A 20272-nucleotide genomic window follows, 5' to 3' on the forward strand; every position below is an offset into this window, starting at 1 on the left:
TTCCTTTTTTGGTAACCATGATTTAAAAGAGAAGTTTTAATTTTAATCTTTTCTTTTTTGTAGATGTCTACATGATTTAAAAGAGAGAGATTAATTTTAAAACTTTTCTTTATTGCTATGTACAATAGGAAATTTAGAAAAGAGATATTTTAATTGTTGTTAAAATTTTCTTTTTAAAGGGAGACCACAAATAAGGAAGTTTTAATTATGTTTAAAACTTTCTTTTTTTGCCATAAGCAAGGATTATAAAAGAAGATGAAGTGATATCTTATGATGTAACACATATTATTATTCTCCTCTTCTCCTTGCTTGTGGTCGGCCCTCTCCTTCTCTCTTCCCTTAAGGCCGGCAACATCTATATTCCCTTCTTCCTCCTTTTCTCCCTTCTAAGGTCAGAGCTTGAAGAAGAAGAAGGAGAAGACAAGAAGTATCTAGGTGGCCGGTTGCTTGGAGGGGAAGAAGAAGAGAAGGAGTTTCCTATTTTGGCATCCCTTGGTGGCTCGAGAGTCTTGGAGGAGAAGAAGTGGTTCGGGTGGATTCCATCTTGGTAGATCGTTGCCCACACAACGTCCAAGAGGAGGAGAGGAATACAACAGAAGATCAAGAGGTCTTTAGCTACAAAGAAAGGTATAACTAATTAATGGTTTCCGCTTCGAATTAATTAGTTAGTTTTCTTTGCATAGATTCTGAAACACCAACACAAGATGCCAGCGATTTTATGTTTCGATTTTATGCTATCGATTTTATATTTTGATTTTGCGTTTCGATCTTGTGTTTCTATTGTGGTCTCTGTAGTTAAACCTTGGGTTACTGTAAGAAGTTAAATATCCAATTTCTTTGAAAGGTTTTGTCTAGGAAGTGGTGGATGATCCCATAACCAAGAAGGCCTAGTGTCTCGTCATGTTTAACCTGGAAGCCAATCTTTGAAATAGATATTTAATCAATTTCTGTAATATGGTTTAACTTAGGAAGATCACATCGGTTAAACTTGGAGTAAAAATGTTAAGTATCGTTTCCAATCCAAGTTTAACTTCTGAAGAGCAACTTGGATTAATAATGGTAAGCATCATTTGCAATCCAAGTTTAACTTCAGTAGAGCACATGGGTAGCTAGGTTAAGTTCTGTGCTTGTACAAATTTTTGTACAGTGAAAATATAATGGTATTCCAAGTAGCAACCAACAGGAGGATGGGTTCGTGTAGGGGAGGGGCTTCTCCGCCGCCATCCTCGCGTGAGATCCAACACCGCCACCTCTCCTTCTGCCTCCTCCTCGCGACGTCGGCCACTCTCCTCTCCTCCTGTGTTGCCCACCGGCACACTCCACACGACGCCGACAGCTTTCTCCTCTCCTCCCTCTCTCACGCTCTCTTGCGAGACGTCGCTGCCCCCCTCATAGCGGAGCCGCTGCCGTCTCCGGCCATCCGATGCGTCCCTTCTTCCCTCGCTTATGACCTCGAACCCTCTTGTCGACCTCCTCCTTCGAGGTCTAGGTGCCGCCTCAGGCGTCACTGCCTTGTGGCCTCTCTCGCCGCCTTTGCTGTCCGTCGACCATGCAGGCTTCTGGGCCGTCTACCCTTTCCTCTACACATGGACCGCCTCCAGCAACCGCCATCAGTCACCCTCATCCTTCTCCAACGCCAAGGGTGTCATCCTCGCGCTCAGGGGTCGCTGCCCATGTGCTAAACTCATCCGACGCGGTCTCCTCCAAGATGCCACAACGTCGTCTCTCTCGCTGTGATTAGACCCAATTTTGTCGCGAATTGGGCATCAAATGATTTATACCAAACCCCTCCTACACTAATGTAGCATAGGAATGACTCGGGTCGTCCGCCAACGAAAGTAACAATAGGATGGTAAACTTAGGATCATATGTTATTTCTATTTGTTGGGGTTTTTAATATGAAATTGGGGTTTGGGTTTTTGATTCTAAATCTAAGAAATGAAAAACATAACAAGAAAGAAACTACTCTAATGCAGAATGAAATTTAACTAGGTGTCAATAATTAATCCACAACGCATTGTCACTCTACGCTATGGGTTAATCACCAACACGATTAATCTATGGGAATGAAACATAATCTAGTAAATGAAAGACAATGCAAGTAAAGAAAATTATGTCTACCCTAACTAACCATTGAAGATTTTCCTACATCGCATTGTCACACTACGATACAAGATTATCTATCAATGGGCAGAATTAAACTAAGGAATGGAATAACAAAGCATAGAATTAAACCTAGAGCATTTAAGAAATCTAATCTAATCTAACGGTATTCAAATGAAAACTAGAACTTGATGAAATTGAAAGAGCAAAACAAAACAAGAATTAACCAAACTAAGATGCATCAAAATAAACCTAACTATTGGTTGAAGTATTTCATCGAACACATTGTAAGCGTGCAACTAATTAAGCATAGTAAGTGCAATTTAAACATGGAAATATAGTTCAATACAAATATTCAATGAAACAAACTTCAACACAACTAAATTAACACAATGCAGAATTAAACTAAGAAAACTAAACTAATCCAACCACAATTCACACTTCGCTTCCGATTACCAATGACTACCCTTGCCGTCACACAAGGACCCGGCTCGAAACCCCCAAAGCCGGTGAACAGTTGCCCACTGCCGGAATTGCTGCTAGCTTCTACGACGATGATGGGATGAACGAATCTTCCACCAAGGAACCCCCTCGAATGGAAGTGGCTGGAAATGAAGGTGCTGTGAATGGGCTGCCAGTGCTGCCTTCTTCTTGCTGCCAACTGAACCCCAGGTGGTAAAGAACTGAAGGAAGAACACCGGAATGTGGAGGTCTCACCGGAGAACCCCTCCGGTGAGGTGGAATCGTCGCCGTCGCTTGCAACCGCCTGGAAGAGTGCCGCTGCCGTCGTCGATTGGGATCTAGAAGATGAGGTGATGGGCTGTGGATGGCCGGCCGGCGGCAAGGGAAGACAAGAGAGCCGCCGGCCGGAGAAAGAAAGGAAGAAGAAGGCCGGCGGTGTGGAGAAGTCGCGTGTGCCCTAGCTCACGAGCAGAAGAGACGCGAACAGAAGTCGGGATTCTGTTCCATGCATGAGGAAGAAAAGGGGAGTAAGTTTCTTAATGGATTCGGGTTTCGGATTTGGGTTAATGAGAAGATCTGGATCCAATAAGAGAAGTGGAATTGGGCTTTTAGAATTGGGCTTGAAGAATGGGTTGTGTTTAGGTATGGATTTGAGTTAAAACCATTAGAAGATGATCCCCTTCTTGATTGAGCTAGATAAGTCCAACTCTCCATTTGACTTGAGTCAAATATTCTCAAATTGAACCGGGTTTGGATCTATAGCTTTCAATCAATCGGTTTGACTCAACTCGTGTCCATGACTCCTCTTTAATTCCCTACAAAAATCATGAAATAATGTCAAAATTAGGGAATAATTATAATAAGCTCACAAATATATCCTAGCTCATGAATTATGATATTAAGCAAGATTTAAGTAAATGAGAGGATAAAAATGCTAAGTATAAGAGCTAAAATATCACATAAAAATGCTACTTATCACTGCCGTAGCGCAGGCCACCTCCATGTCGTCCGCCATGCCGTGCACCTTCGAGGTTGAGCGGGCCCCCAGTGTCAGTGGGCTCTGATCTGATCGTGCTTCGTCTTTACTATGTTTCGGTCTTTGTGTCGTCTGATTTGTGTGTTAGATTCTACGTTGTGTGTCATATCTTGGCCTGTGTGCCGATATCATATTTCGGCCTTCGTGCCGCCATTGTATCCCGGCCTACGAGCCGTGTCCTGGCCTACGAGCCGTTGTAGTATTCCGGCTTAGGAGCCGTCGCCCTATTTCGGTCGGCATGCTGCCTCTTGGATCCATGTTGCACCGAATTCCATATCGTCGCCCTCAGATCCGACTCCCTCAGCTGCCGCATATTCGTCTACTCTTCAGGGTCGTGACGACTCAATCAGCATCGCGACCAGCTCATCGATACATCCGAGGGCGCTCCTGGGGCCAGGGTACGTTCTCGTAATCATTATTCGTGCATCTCATTTCTCTACTATCATACGGCTGCTCATATATTCGTGGGACCCGCCTCGAGCATCAAGATACCAGAGACCGGGGCAACCTGGTCTCTGGCTGCAGGTGGTGTTGACTGGAGGTCTTCCGATGATTTGTTCAACATAGAAGACAACTCATCATCCGGGTCATGGAGATGCGGTCAATATTCCAGACACGTCGTTTTGACAGTTCCGTCTTCTCAGATTCCCGACAGGATCACTTATGATTGATGTTCCTTTTTTATTTATGTATAAATATAAACGAAGTATCAATTTCAAAACTATGGATATAAATTCTTTTTCCATTCCTACACTATTAAATTATCCAAGAATAACAATTCTATTTGTAATTAATTTCATTCATAATACAAAAGGTATTTTAACAATCACTTTAATTCTTAACAAAAGAACACTAACAATAAAGAAAAATTTGAACTAAATTTTCCGTTGTGTTATGTAATTCTTTACTAAAATATTTATTCAATGAACCTCTTAAACTTTGGGCTATATCTTTTTTTTTTATATATCCAGAGAGTTGTTTCATGATGACAGATAATTACGAATAATAAGCAATAAACAAAGAACAATAAAACTTGATACGGAGAATTTTTCTTTAATTCAAAATCCACTTATATAACACCTTATACGGATATCTTGTATGTTTTTAAAAATATCCAACTATTGTATTCAATTAAGGTTCCAAAAAAAAGATAGTAGTAAAATAATTGACATTTTTTTATGGTGAAACTATCAACTATAAACTACCTCACAACAATATAAGCATAGTCACCTTTTGCCTATTACTTCAGAAATATCTTTTATCAATGAAAACATCACGTATTTTGGAGCATTTTGCAAAGATAACGCTAAACATGAATATGATAGCTATGAGACAACACACACATCATGAAACAAATAATGCTCATCCTCACATAACCCAAGTTCATTAGTCCAATACCCAGAATTCATTTTTGACTTCAGGTTTCATAAAGGTATGAATAATATTATCTTTTTTTAATAATGAATAGACTATTGACCTCGTAGGAACTAGATCATAGGCATTCCTGTTTCCTAGAGAATGACCTGTATGTTTCACCTATATTGATTTCACAAGCATGTACCTTAGAATGGAAGATATGGATCTTTCATTTTTAACCAAGGAGACATCAAGACATTTATCATATATTTATATATCGCAAGGAAGAAACACAGCTCTTTCCAAACTCCAAAGAGGGTTATCGTCACAAGACTCACTACCCAAACAAGGAAGAAACTTCCCTACCAATTTCATGTGGTGAAGATGATACCTAGAATTCTCTACTCAAAGACAAGGGTAGTGCCCAAGGAAGAGAGTACTCTGGATAGAGTACCTGAGGGCGAGTCCCGCAACATATTGCCCTGATGGAGGCAGTGGGAGATGGTGAAGTGGTCGAGACAGGGACGACCCCAAAAGAGTGCGGACGACGGATCACCGAGGACCTGATCGATGCACCTTCTAGGGCGACGACAAGTAGAGCCGTCAATTTGGGTTGGGCCCGTCGGGTTGGCCCGCCCCGCCAAACAATTTAAGCGGGTTGGGTTGGAATTTTATCAACCCAAGTCCGCCGTGGGCCGACCCGCCTAGGCCCGCAACCCGCGCGGGTCGGCCCGCTCGGGCTTGGGTTGGCCCGCGGGTTGAAAAACACATGTAAACTAAGTTTTAAGCCAATTTATTATCTTTCTTTGTTATAATTTTCAAATAAAAATAGTACTTTTCATCCAACATAAGTACTCGTTTGTATTCATTTATATTTAAAATACATGTTTATGTATACATTTAATTGTAGAAAACTTTTTCGAAGTAAAAGGTTGAAGATATAAAATATTTTTTAATTTTTTTAAAAATTTTTGATGGACCCGCGGGTTGGCCCGCCAAACCCGCAACCCGCCTTAGAATGGGTTGGGTTGGAAATTTCCCAACCCGCCAAGTTGGCGGGTTGGCCCGCCCCGCCCCGCCAAATGGTTAGCCCGCCATGGGCCGACCCGCCCCGCCACGGGTTGGCCCGTCTGACAGCTCTAACGACAAGTAGAATCGCAAGGGTCAGAAACTCAGAATAAGACTTCAGGGAGAGAGGAAAGAGAATACCATGATTTTAGAGGAAAAAAAACTTTATATATATATAAAGATTGGCCCCTGAAAATTTTCGGCCTTGGGCAGGAGCCTTGGTAGCCCTGGCCAGGGTCGACTCTATATTAACTTTATCCTTTATGTAATTTGATAGCATACATTTATCAAAATTTTCAAAATAAAGGATAGACAATTTAAAATATTTTCTTCCATATTTATGATTCTGAATTTCTTATTCTAAAATAAAAAAATATATTATCTATAATAATTATATAAATTAACAAAAAAAATCTAATTTTTATATAATAATTATATAAATTTTAATTTATTTAATTATTAATTTATAATATATATATATATAGTATTCTAAAATAAAATTTATTTAAAAAATTTATATATTTTTTAATTTTTTAACAATTAAAATTTTATAATTATTTAAAAGATTTAAAATCCTTTATCAATTTTTAAAAATATTTTAAATATTTCATAAAATTTTAATCTATTTTTAATTTATAAAAATAATTTATGGTTTGATTTTAAAATTGTTTTAAATTATAAATTATCTATTTTTACTTTATTTTTTTATATTTTTAATAAAAAAATATATATTATAATTATATTAACTAATTAATATTTTATTTAATTCATTAATAATTTATATAATATATAATTATAATATATATAATAATTAATTAGAAATCATATATATAAAATAAGGATTTTAATTATAAAAACCCTACTCTCACGCTCGTGATTCGCGATTTTGCAGCCGCTCCCTTCGCACGCAAGTTGCCCCGCCGTCGCCTCGCCATCGCCATTCGCCTCACCGGCGCCGTCGCCTCACCACCGCCGGCGCTTTGACGCCTCTACTGATCTCTCATCGGTGGCCTTGTCGAGGCCGATGTTCCAGGTAAATGATCCCCAAATGATCCCCAAAGATTCATTCTTCCTCCTTCCTTCTATCACGCGACGACAAGCACGCGCGATTCCTTCTATCGTGAGACGACGAGGACGAGCACACGTGATTCCTTCTGTTGCGTGACACACACTGAAATCGTTGCTATTCTGATGCCGGTTTCGGTGCGCGGGCGGCTTACCATTCCGCTCGGTACTGAACGAAACCCTAAAACCTGCATATACCTATGAAAGATTTGATTTGGAAAATTTAAAATTGATACCTTGCGCTCTTATTAGCTTAGGTTGTTTGTTTTATTCTTGTCTATTTTTTTAGTTTTCCTGAATAACATGACTGAACTTATAATATGTGAGCCTAAGTTTAGGATAACGTTATATTTTTTGCTCTCAAAAGGGATTAGTCAACAAGGGCACCTTTTAATGTCACATCATTAAGTATTCATCTAAGGTGTTATATGAGGATCTTCTAGAATGACATCTTAGGGCTTTTTTAAGGTCGAGTTAGGATATTTTTTGGCTCAATTTTTTTTATTTCAACTAAATGTTCTTTGATTTTTAGTGAACTAAAGATTTTGAATTTTATTTATTTAATTTGATTCACTTAAGGAAGATTGTGTTGGCTTATTGGCCACCATCTCTTAAAATACTGTGGAATATACATATACATACATATATGTCATTAGCTTTGTACCTATTATGTAATGATGGTTCTAAACATTTTGTCAAAATTTTCTAGCAATTTTAACGAGTTTTTTGTAGGCAAATTGTGTTCATTTAATAAGGGTCATGTTTATACCAATGAAATAATTTTTAATATGTGGACATGCTATCTATGAAGTATGATTTGAAATAATTATTTGGATGGTCTAATACGGTTTGCACGTCCTCCCATTGAGTATAGTTGGGTTAATATTTCTCTCTTAATCTATATCTCATGTTTGGTGGAAGTTTGAGAAGTTTGGGTGATTGCTAGTTTGGTTAATATTTCTCTCTTAATCTATATCTCTCATGAGTTTGGTGGAAGTTTGTGATTGCTTCTCTCATCGTGTTGAATTAAGTATTATGTAATGAGATTATAAAATAAAACAAGTCGATAAATTAATTACAATGCAGAAAGTAGAATGGATGATAGACAAATTAAAATAAAAAAAATGATTAATCAGGTTAGGTAACGTCGAAGCTGGGGAGACCGGTCACGTCTCACGAAGTTTCCCACCGACCGCTGATAGACAAATTAAAATACAAGTAGAGAAGGTTGTTGATGGTTGACAATTAAGCTAATCAAGAAGCCATCTATACGATGCTATTTTGTGATTTTTTTAAAAGGGATACTACATGAAGATTTATAAGTTGTAAGTAAAATTAATTAAATATTAGGAATTTAAAAACCCAACAAATTAAACAAAAAGTAATTCTGAAAGAGAATGTGTTTATTTCAAAATAATGTGATCTTAGTTTGATGTTGACGACTTGACGTTGCTACTTGGTGTTGAGCTTTCCTCTTTTTGTACTATGTGTCTATTATTATTATTTTTTTTCTCTTTTTGTTCCTTTTATGTATATTTTCTTGCTCTATTGTTACTATTTCTATAGTAATAATATGCAAAATCACTCCTCTCTGAGGGTAATTTGTCAAGCCAAAATTGGTTGAGACAATCAATCATGGAAGGGTGTCCATTATAGAATATTGAAATCATGAATGAAAACAAGGTAAGTGACTCTTGATGATAGTAGCATAATATCTTCAACTCATGGTGGGGAGTGTTTGGGTAGTTTGGATGTTGCATCCTTCTTGAGATGGAATTACACGGGTGGTATGTGGACAAAGTTGCATGGTGGTGATTGTCACTATCAATGGTTGTGAGGGAGCTAGAGAAGTTGCCATCCTTGCATGCATTGTTGGGCGACACAATGTGGGAGTACCTTCTGTTGGCAAACTGGCACATGATTGAGAAGCTATTAGGAATTGGGAAAAACATGTGGAAGTCATATGGAAATGAGGTTACGAGAGAAATTCCTAGCCTAGAGGAGAAGACACTTGTAGAGGGCAATCATGGTTGTTGTTAGGCAAAGTTTAAAAGTAGGATGAGCAAAGAGTTATGGGGCCTCTTAAGATGAGGTGTAGGTAGTTTTGGTGGGATTCCTTTTGTGTTAACAAATGTTTTGACAATGGCAATGACGACAAATAGTAGAGGTTGGAGTCGTATGAGTGAGGAGATTGGTGACATTCATTTAGTGGGAATTAAAGGGGTGTGTGTGGAAGGAGGCTTCTCAATTAAGAAGGGAGCTCAATATTTTTTTTAAATAGAGAACTCTAGAAGAAAAATAAGGAAACATAGATTGATATTAGCCCTTCATGGCCCATGACGAATTATCCTATCATAGATAGTTTCAAACCCGGATAAAAGAGGAGGGTTGCGTTAGGTTGCCATCTAGCATTAAACTAAGTCAAATGTTTAATGAATGGATCCATCAAACTATTGTGCGAATACTAGGTCCTTCCCTAGAAGGAATACGTTGCAGGGTCTGGCTGTAACATCTCGGCAAGGATCACTATATCTCCAGAACTCGGGTGTAGTATTTAATATGTAAAAGTTTGTGTTGCATGGTTCGACTGTAGCATATCGGCAAGACCACTACATCTCCATGATAACTTAAGTGTAATGTTAAATAGACAAGAGTTTTCACATCATAGGTTGGATAAGAACAAATATTATAGGAAAACTAATACTCTAAGATTTGGAATATTGAACTGGTAAAGCAATAGAGGTGGTAGATGCAATGATTAGGAGAAAAAATAGTATTTTGTGTGTATAAAATATAAAATTAGTAGGCGATTAGGCAAAGATGATAAAGAACTCGAGTTTTAAGTTATGATACACAAAAAGAGTAAAATAAGAAATGAAGTGAGTATTGTTATAGATAGTTCGTTAAAGGATGAAGTTGTTGGAGTAGTTAGAAAGAGAAATAGAATTATAACTCTCATGATAGTAGTGACGAAAGAAACTATGAATGTAATTAGCATATATGCACCTTAAATAGGATTAGATGAGAATATCAAATCAAGGTTTTGGGATGACTTAGATGAAGCATTACAAAGCATTCCGCCAAATGAAATGATTTTAATAGGAGACGATCTAAATGAACATGTCGGAGTGAAAAATGAGAAATATGAGAGGGTGCAGGGGTTATGCGTTTGGAATAAGAAAATGAAGAAAAGGAAACAATATTGGATTTTGCGATAACATGTGATCTTATATTAGCTATTATATGTTTTTTAAGAAGAGACGCTTAAAAGTAGGAATAATAAATCATAAATTGACTTTCTTATTGTTAAGAAGAGTGATAGAAAGATTTATAAAGATTGTGGAGAAAGCTTAACTACCCAACGTTAGTAGTGTTGTATATACGCCTCAATTATAATACCAATAGAAGAAAAATATACATAACTCCTAGAATTAAGTGGTGGAAGTTAAAATATAGGAAGCAAAATATATTTAAGAAAAATATAGGAGTACAAGTGTTAGGTGAAATATTCGGTGACTCTAATACGATATGGGATAAGATGATATTAAACTTGAAAATAGTAGCCAAGAGTACTTGGTGAGTCAAAGAGACATGTACCACTAAGTAAAGAATCTTGACGGTGAAATAAGAAAGTACAGAAGAAAGTGAAGGAAAATGAACAACTTATAAATAATTATATATTTATAAGAACGAGAAAAACTTAAAAAATGTACAATAGCTAAGAAAGAGGCTTATAAAGCAGTGAATGAAGCAAAGTATGAAATTTTTGAACTGTTATATCGAAAATTAAATACACAAGAAGAGGAAAGAGACATTTATAGAATAGCTCAAGTGATAGAGAGAGGAAGACAAGAGAACATATCCAAATAAGATGTATTAAAAATGAATGCAACAAGGTACTAGGAAATAATGGAGAAATAAAAGAGCAATAGAAGAATATTTTCATTAATTTTTTAATGAAGGTTTATGTGACCAACTGAAGTAATTTAAATAGATCAAATGAGTATAGAAATTTAAAATTTTATCATAGAATTCAAACTTTAGAAGTAGAAGTAGAACAATTTTTAAATGAGATGCAAAATGGAAAAGTCGTTGGACGAGATGAGATTCTGATAGATGTATGAAAGTGTTTAGGGAAATAAGTTATTGCATGACTTACAAAGTTATTTAACATGATATTGAAAATGAAAAAAATGCTTGATTAGGATAAGTACTCTAATTCCCTTATATAAGAACAAGGGAGACGTATAAAATTGTTTAACTATAAGAGTATTAAACTAATAAGTCATACTATGAAATTTTGGGAAAGAGTACTAGAAAAAAGATTAAAGGAGGCCAAGGTGACCGAAAATTAATTTGGGTTCATGCTTGGAAGGTCAACAATAAACGTTATACATCTTTTTAGGCAACTAATTGAAAAATATCGAGAGCAAAAAAATAAGATCTACACATGGTATTTATTAACTTAGAAAAAACTTATAATAGAGTCAAGAAATTATATGGAGAATTTTAGGAAAGAGAGGTGTTAACGTAGCATATATTGAACTCATTAAGGATATAGATGAGGATGTAACAACTAGAGTGAAGACTTCAGGCAGATTAACTAAAAAATTTCCAAAAAAATAGGGATACATCAAGGATCAACTCTAAGTCTTTATCTTTTTATACTAATCATGGACGAACTAACTAGACAAATTCAAGATAGTACCGTGATGCATGTTGCTTGCATATTTCATTATTTTGGTAGATGAGACACGTGGAGAGTAAATGCTAAATTAGAATCTTAGCGGGAAATACTTAAAGTGAAAGGTTTTAGGCTTAGTAGAGGAAATATAAAATATATAAAATTTAAGCTTAGTAATATTAGATGTAATGAGACAATTGTTAAGATAGGAGAAGATAAGTTGTCTAGAACTGAGAGCTTTAAGTATTTAGAATCATTGAGGGATTAAGAGAGATGCCTTACATAGAATATAAGCATATGGTTGAAATAGAGGATAGTGTCGGATGCTTTTTTTTTATCGTAAAGTACTTCTAAAATTTGAAAGAGAAGTTTTATAAGATGGCGATAAGACCTATTATGTTATATGACGTTGAATGTTAGGTTATAACTCAAGCACATGAGTAGAAGATGAGAGTTGTAGAGATGAAAATGTTAAAGTGGATGTGTGGACATATGAGGATGAATAAAATAAAAAATGAAAGCATTAGAGAGAAAGTTAGAGTTGCATCGGGAAAGCTCTGAGAGACATGTTTGAGAGACATGTTTAAGATGATACAAATATGTATTTAGATGTCCAATAGATGCTCCAGTTAAACGATGTGAAATTATGACAAATATACATATCAAAGGAAGAAGAAAAAAATAAAAAAAGACTTAGTTAGCATAATAAAACAAGATAAAATTTATTTAAGTATAGATGATATGATATAGTAGGGGATAGAGCTCAATGACGTAGAAAGATCCATATAGCCGACCTCTTTTAGTGGGATAAAGTTTAGTTGTTGTTGTTGTATACATTGAGATTAGCTTTGACTCAATACTAATTAGTAGTACCAAATAAAATTTTTAAATCAAACAAAAGAATAAGATAAAATCCATGAAGCATGCATAACTATTTCACATAGAGAAAAACTGCACAGACATTAATCAATGGGGAATTTTTTTAATCAAAAATTGAAACTTCATAGTACATGACACAATAGCAATTAAATTTGGAAAAGATATTACTAATTGATAGATATAATAATTCCAATAAACTCTCATCGGATCAAAGATATCTGTCTATTAAAGTATTACCAAACTAAAAAAAGGCATCAAACCAAAATTAAAACAATTACCTAAAGTTCAATTTCAATGTAAATAAAAAAATTCAAATCCACATTGTTCTTTTTCTATTCCTTGTTTGGATTAGACAAAAAATTGTTTAATTGATAAGGGAGGAGATGAGTGGAGTAGCTCTTCTTTACTATTTACTGTCACCATTTGAGCAATATGGGAGAGGAAAACAACTTCATAGGAGAAAGGAAGAGGGAAATGCAGCAAAATGGCCAATTTACCCTTTTCAACTCTACCTAATAGTATTAGGTACCTAAATGTGATCTATTGTACCCATCTCTCCTCTACACTCCGGTAGCATAAATAGGTTGGAGTAGTCCAATTCATCTCTTCTATCCTTTTGCTTAGTAAGATCATATAAACAAAGACTTGCCATTGCAACTAACAAAGAAATTCAGTTACTTGGTAAAGTGGCAATTATTTGTAACTTGATTTATAAGTAATTTTCAAAGTCAATTTTAATGACATGTAATTGTGAAATATTGTCATTACGTAACTTAATGTATCATAGCTATACTTTCTATGTGCATGTCATTGAATAGTTTTTCCGAGTATGATATGTCCAAACTCAATACTTTGATTCTTCATTTTCTCCTATCTATGTTGGACAATGACACTCCAACAATGATGATTCAATATCGGACACTTTATTAAACCATATATAAAAAAATTTTGGAACAAAAACTTATATATATTTCCACTTTGATTATAGAGTAACTTTTGTGTGTAGTAGTAATTGTCCATATGGTCTTGCATTAAATCACACATCCTAATATATATTTATATATGATACAAGGAGAATTATACTTTATAGTAGTTTCTGTTGCGTTATTATTATCTAAATCATTAAGGATGCTAGTTATTGTTGTCACACCCCAACTATATGAGACCTACTTGCTCCAAATCTTGGATCCAACTCTTATTGGGTTTGGTCAACCCAAGGAATTGTGGGGTCAACTTAAGATGAGAGAACTTGGCACATGAATCCTTTGCAAGGGATTGGTAGGTTGACCTATGATCAATCAGATCAACTCAAGAGAAGTTTTGTTTGACTTAAGTTGCACTTTGTTTCTTGTCTAGACGTGAGTTGACATCAGAAAAGTTTGGACAACCTAAATCATTTAGTTACACCGGGCAACTCAACTCTTTCAATTGGTCAACCTAAGCTAGCTACGACGACTTACATAGTCTTGGTAGCTTTTTGAAAAAGTTTTGGAGAGCCTACACCATTTATCAACACTAGAACATGATTTAGGCCTGGGATTGCTTCTGAGCTGGTGCAGAATGTCCCATTGATTGCCTCAACCTCTCCTTGCATACATTGTTGTTGCTAGGCGAAGCTCCCCATGATCTACTTCCCTTCCGGACAGTGGGAGGCCACCTTGGAGGGGCCGCCGAGGTGATAGTTTCACCTTTGTTGCCAATAGAACATGCAAAATCTAAAATGTACAACACCCTCCCTTTCTCCAAGCACACATATACATCCACCCATTAACAAAAGACTTTAGCGCTAATCTTATTGCCATAAGATGTCAAACAACATAAACGGTGAAACACCAAATTAAAACTTATACCATAACTCTACCCATTCAAGAACACTAGGATCACTAACCACAATCACAACATAAAAACAAAAAATATTATAATACTAGATATCATATGTTCCCCTCTATTTACCACAACTATTCCTTTCTTTCAACATTTTATGATTTTGCGCCTCCTCCCCCACCTGTGATTATGGAGGCAAAATAACAATACTATGCATTAATTTACATGAACAAACAAAAATTTCATTAGATAATTAAGACTACTTGTATCTACAGCTATGTGAAAGCAACTAAACATGACATATTCATACATTGTTAAAACGTAAGCAACATCATGAACAATAAATAGTCTTACACTAAATTAATATCGGCTACTCTCCTAAACCAAATGAAGGTTTTACTTGGCCGTCCACCACACTATTTACACCTACATGGATGCCAACTGATAACTAGCAAAACCAAACATGTAAATGCACAATACATACATATACATGTGTGTGCATGTGTTGCATGTCAATACCAAATGCTTCTATCATACATGCGAAAACAAGATTGACAACCATCATGGTGCACCGTGCATGTGTCAATGCCATAATGAAAAAGTAAAGCTGACACATTTATTCATTTAGGCTCCGTTTGGTATGCATGATATGATAGGATTGGGTTGATTATGATAGGATAAATAATCCCTCTTGAGGCCAAGGTATTATGAATCCTACCCCTAATCATTCACAATCCTACCTCTAATCAACTCTACCAAACGCTTGATTAAAAACTTTTTGAAAATATAGTCCAATCCTATCATGCATACCAAACGGAGCGTTAGAGTTAACACCTAAGGATAATCTATACATACAATGTTATAATAAATATGAAGTAAAAGTACATTGAATAGTCAAGTGGCCTCCATAAAAACCTAAACCATATCCACCTTTTTAGTTTATATTTTGATTGCAGAAAGATCTCCAATTGTCCTAACTACCTTTTTGAGGTGCTTTCTACATTCACTATATCAATCAACAATAAAAAAAAATTGATTCTAAGGCTATGCTTTAGAATTTGAGGACATTTACCACAAGCCATGAGAGGGTCTCTCTTCCAAAAGATGCCCCAAGGCCCTCCTCAGTGTCGTCCTAAATCATTAAAGACCTATTTAGGATCCAAACCTCAATTATGTCTAACTCTTCTCTCTAGTACCTCGCTCTGGCATCATACATAGCCCTCTAGGACTTCTTTAGGTCCCAAATCAGCTATCGAAATTATGTTATAGGGTCTTACTCTATGGTTGTGGTGGAGAGATCCCTTAGGGTTGCTGCTATTGTCCTTTCTTGTCGTAGTCCACCTAACATTGCCAGTCACAAGGTAGAGTAGAGGAGGGAATAGGAAAATGAGACTTGGGATGAAGAGGAATAGAAGGGAGATGGTGCCTCAAACTTGAATCGGCTAGAGGAAGGTGCCCCACATTCTTGTGTAATGCACGAGTACCTTCCATCTAAAATTGCCCTCTTTCTTAATTTCCCTAACCTCTTTCCAAATTTTAGACACCACTAATTTATCATTACTTCCCTTTTTAAGCCCAAACTTTTATTATTTTGTCTTAACCAGTGCCCTTAGCTAAACTCATCCAAACAGATAAAAAAGATGAGTCATCTTGCCAGTAAGCGATTTGCAACTTCCTGAACAATTAATGAAAAATGAAAACATGGGTAAGCTATCATACATCTAAAAATATAAAATATCATTACTAAGCACAAAATTAAAACAAAAGATATTTTGGGGGTATTGCGATAGCAAACATGTTTTGGCGTGCAAAATAAATTTTCCTTGGATATTTGAATCTAGTTTTAAAGCTTAATTAGTGTCACAATGTGTTAAATATAACTTTATTTTATATGGAATATCCTCTTATGTTAGTTTTTATTTTTAATTTTTGCATGTAAACATATAATGGATAAGTAATCCTCAATCTGTAATTTGCACAATTCCATGTTAAACAATATATGTGTCTTTTGCTTTTGTTTAATTTTTCTCACACAAATCCATGTTTTTTTTAATCATTTTATCTGCATTTCAATGTGAAGAAGTATATATTACTAGATTTTAACATATCAAATATCTCTACTAAAAGATCAACAAACTATAATAATTTAATGATCGAGATAATTATTGGAAATCTTGTCATTCATAATGGTATTCATAATCTAAACATGCTATGTTTGTTAGATAATTTCTTTTGGTAAAATTGTTGTCCAAGTCAACGTTAGTTTGCGAGACTTGGATGTCATTCATTTTCTCAAATATGCTTACATATATTTTTTGTTTTTGATATCCAGTGACAGAATTGTGGAGAGCTCTTGAGTAATGATTATTTCCAGCAAAATCTTCCAGAAGACCCACTATGAAGTACTGTCAATCAAAGAAGATGCGAGTTATGAAGAGATCAGAGTAAGCTATAAATCTGCCATTCTGAATTCTCATCCTGATAAGGTGTACAACAAATCGGATTCAAGTAGGAATTATCAAGAGCCAAAGCAAGAATTCCTAGATGTGCAGAAGGCCTGGGAGGTGCTTTCAGATGTTAAGTTGAAGGCAATCTATGACAAGGAGTTGCAAGCTTCAAGAGAGATTCTGGAACTTCCAGCCAATGAAATTGAATTAGGGGATATGACTCTTGAGAATGATGGTGATTCTCAGCAACTCCTCTATGAATGTAGATGTGGTGATTATTTTTTGATCACCTCATTGGACCTCAAAGAAATGGGTATTTTATTGGATGCAGTGACATTACAATTACATTCATCTATCGATTCAGCACCCATTTCAGTGCTTATTCCATGTAGCTCATGTTCACTTAGAGTTCGCTTGATCATAGATCACTTTTCTTGAATTCTTGGTTCCATGCCATTAGTACATTTTGCTGTGTAGTTTCAATGTAATGTTTTGTCTGGATGGTTAGATATCAAGTGTGGTGATTATGCTATCCCTACGTGTTTAAATATATATGCTGTGGTTGAAATGAATTGATGAAAGACTGTTATGCCTACTTTCTTTTCTTCAAGTCTTTGTTAAAGAAATATTTTAGACAAAGCATATTAGCTTCAGTAGATTAAATTGCTAGTATCTTGAACAAAGCATACCATGATTCATTCAACAATTAAGTTTCATTGTCACAACTCCAATGTGAAGCTAATGAAGGAAATTGCAGCCTTCAGGGCTAGGTGCAACGGTTAGAACCTTCAAATGATTAATTAGGTATTTAAGGTTTGAATTTTAGTGACGGTATAATATAGGAATTTTCTTTTAGTGAAATAATAAATTTAAGAACGCTGGCTAGTTGGATGAGCTTCTGCGAGCGTTTTTTAATTTACTTTGATGGTCGATGGAAAATTTTTATAGAGTTAGGGTTACTCACTTTTAGAATTAGTTGGTTTGAAGAGTAAGTGATTGAACTCCATGTAAGAGAAAGACTCCTACCTGGTGCACCTAGTCAAGTGGAACTATCTGAAACTAACTCATTCTATTCTAAATCAGTTAGACCAAGGAGATGTATTAAGCTAGTTTAAGTTTGTTGATTCTTTTATTAGCTTTGTCTTAGGAAGTGTTTGTCCAAGTAGGTCATTGTATCTTACCACAATTTAGAAGCTAGTTTAAGAAACTCTTACTTAACTAATCCAAAGAAAAACATGAATCTAATTGAGGGTCAAATTGACATTTTTAGTTCGATCAAACACTAACTAAAATGTATAATAAATTTAAATTTGAGCCTAGCTCAAGCCAAATTTAAACCTTAATCACAACCAAGCCTGACCCAAACTAAACTACTATCTTGACCTAGACCTAATACAATTGAAACATTTGCTTGCAATATTTTTTGTGCTATTTACCCAAGATTTGTGAAAATATCAGAGAAATTTCATTTTATGGCTTTTAGGAAGATTTCAGTACAACCTTCTCTTTTTGATGATAATAATTTTGTCTATTGGAAGAGAAGGATGAAATGATTTCTTATGAATGACTTGCCAAGAAATTCAAGTGGTGAATTGTGTGGATTCAACTGATGGACAAACAATATCAAGACAACAACCCAAGCAAATGCAAGAGCAACTACAATCATTCAATGTGGTTGACTCAAGTGTAACTGGAGAAAGTCGGACCATTCAAGGATGTAAAAGAGTTATGGGGAAAACTAAGTAAATGAAGAGTCAAGTGAATCATAACAAGTTAGTTGCACCACTCTTATGGCCAAGTCAAACTCAGCCAACTTAAATCAACATGAATAGATGTTGTACAATGGATGCTAAAGACACATGACCGGGAATGAAAGGATGTTCACCTCACTCAATTGTGGTAAAAAGGCGAATACGCTCGCCCCCAGCGCCCCCGCCAACCCATCCCAGGGCCAACACGGAGGACGTAAAGCACGGACGGCTACTAGCCTTTGGAATAGTGGCTAACACATAAGGGATGTATTTACCTCAGTTTTGTCGAAATTCGAACCTCAGACCTCATTGTGGCAACATCTCATGCACTAGCCACTAGACCCATCCGAGGGGATAATATTCACCTCACTCCAGCTCAAAGAGATGGAAACAATTTGCTTTAGAAACAATGACAAATTAAAGGTACTCAGGTCAAGTAACATAACTTTAAGTTCAAGTCTATTTATTAAGAGATTTCTTTATGTTGAATTCAAAGTATAAGAACATATAGAATTAACACTAATCACTAAATTAAACAAATTATAGGAGACCCAAGTCAAGGAGTTCAAACTAGACCTTATCATCAAAATCTAAGTCAAATAACATTAATATTCAAAATAGAATCAAAGACTATAGATAAAGCTTTACTTGATCTTGATTGGGTAATAGCTATGCATGAGGTGTTTGTAGGACTGAAAAACATGATAGAGTCAGGGGTGGGGGTGGTAAATATCGCATGTTTAAAACTTATCTTTTCTTTTTATAAAACCAATCAGAGTACAACAAAAATAGAATTAAAAAAAAACAAACACAGGTGGTTACTTGGTTCACAGTTCAACGACTGCTACTAAAAAACCTATGATCCCTTAGATTATTTTCGGATAGGTAATCAATTAATGTTCTCCTTCTGAAAATATTTCGGAGGCAGAGAAAACATGGTACAAATAGAAAGAGTATAGTAATACTTTACTATCTCTTTAAATAAAATATAAATAAACTAAAATTGTTGACAACAATTTAGTAGAACTTCAGCATAGGTTGTCGGAGAGTAGTTTGGCGTAGTATGCTTTTTAGATCTTGCTTGAATAGCAAAACAAATGAGTATTGAGTTGTGAAAGAATTATGTTGAGCCTCAGAATTCAAGCTTCTTTTATAGAAATTTATTGGTCGACTAAACACCACATTCTGTTAATTGATTCAGATTCGACCTCGCCAAGTCAACGCTTGATTTCTAGGTTTTTCGATCGACTGATCCTCCATATTAGTTGAATGAACCTAATATTTCCTTGCTTGCCTAAACTGATTAGATCAAACCCCATGCAATCCACTTGATCGGTCGACTAAACCTCAAGGTTTCCTTTGCTGTCCAAATCTCATCACATCCTAATGCGCATAATTTATACCTATATTTCCGGGCTTATTTTGCATCTATTTTAGACATTTCATGAGCATATTTCATATACTCCTATCATTCTTATACCTTTTTTATCATTTTAGTATGAGAGATTATTCTTGTGTGTTTATTATTGACAAGGCACAAAGGTCTTGGCTTTTGGACTTCATTTGGAGACAAAAAAGCCTTCACCAAGTATCTAGC

At 35.6% G+C, this 20272-nt stretch overlaps 1 protein-coding gene across 4 annotated transcripts in view; it reads left to right on the forward strand.

The window, feature by feature from the left end:
• LOC122046901 (DPH4 homolog) overlaps window positions 1-17500 on the forward strand; it is a 30807-nt gene extending 13307 nt beyond the window's left edge. The window contains exons 2-3 of one of the 4 annotated variants that reach the window (XM_042607849.1): window positions 6918-7058; window positions 16810-17500. In XM_042607849.1, coding sequence (XP_042463783.1) covers window positions 16838-17362 — 525 coding nt within the window. In that variant the 5' untranslated portion in view covers window positions 6918-7058; window positions 16810-16837 and the 3' untranslated portion in view covers window positions 17363-17500. Of the gene's footprint in view, window positions 1-6889; window positions 7257-16809 lie in introns of those variants that run through there. The other 3 variants (XM_042607850.1, XM_042607848.1, XM_042607851.1) reach the window with 3 other exon arrangements.
• The last annotated feature ends 2772 nt before the right edge of the window (window positions 17501-20272 follow it).

The sequence above is a fragment of the Zingiber officinale genome, chromosome 2B, assembly GCF_018446385.1.
Source record: "Zingiber officinale cultivar Zhangliang chromosome 2B, Zo_v1.1, whole genome shotgun sequence".
In the NCBI taxonomy this organism is placed as follows: domain Eukaryota; kingdom Viridiplantae; phylum Streptophyta; class Magnoliopsida; order Zingiberales; family Zingiberaceae; genus Zingiber; species Zingiber officinale.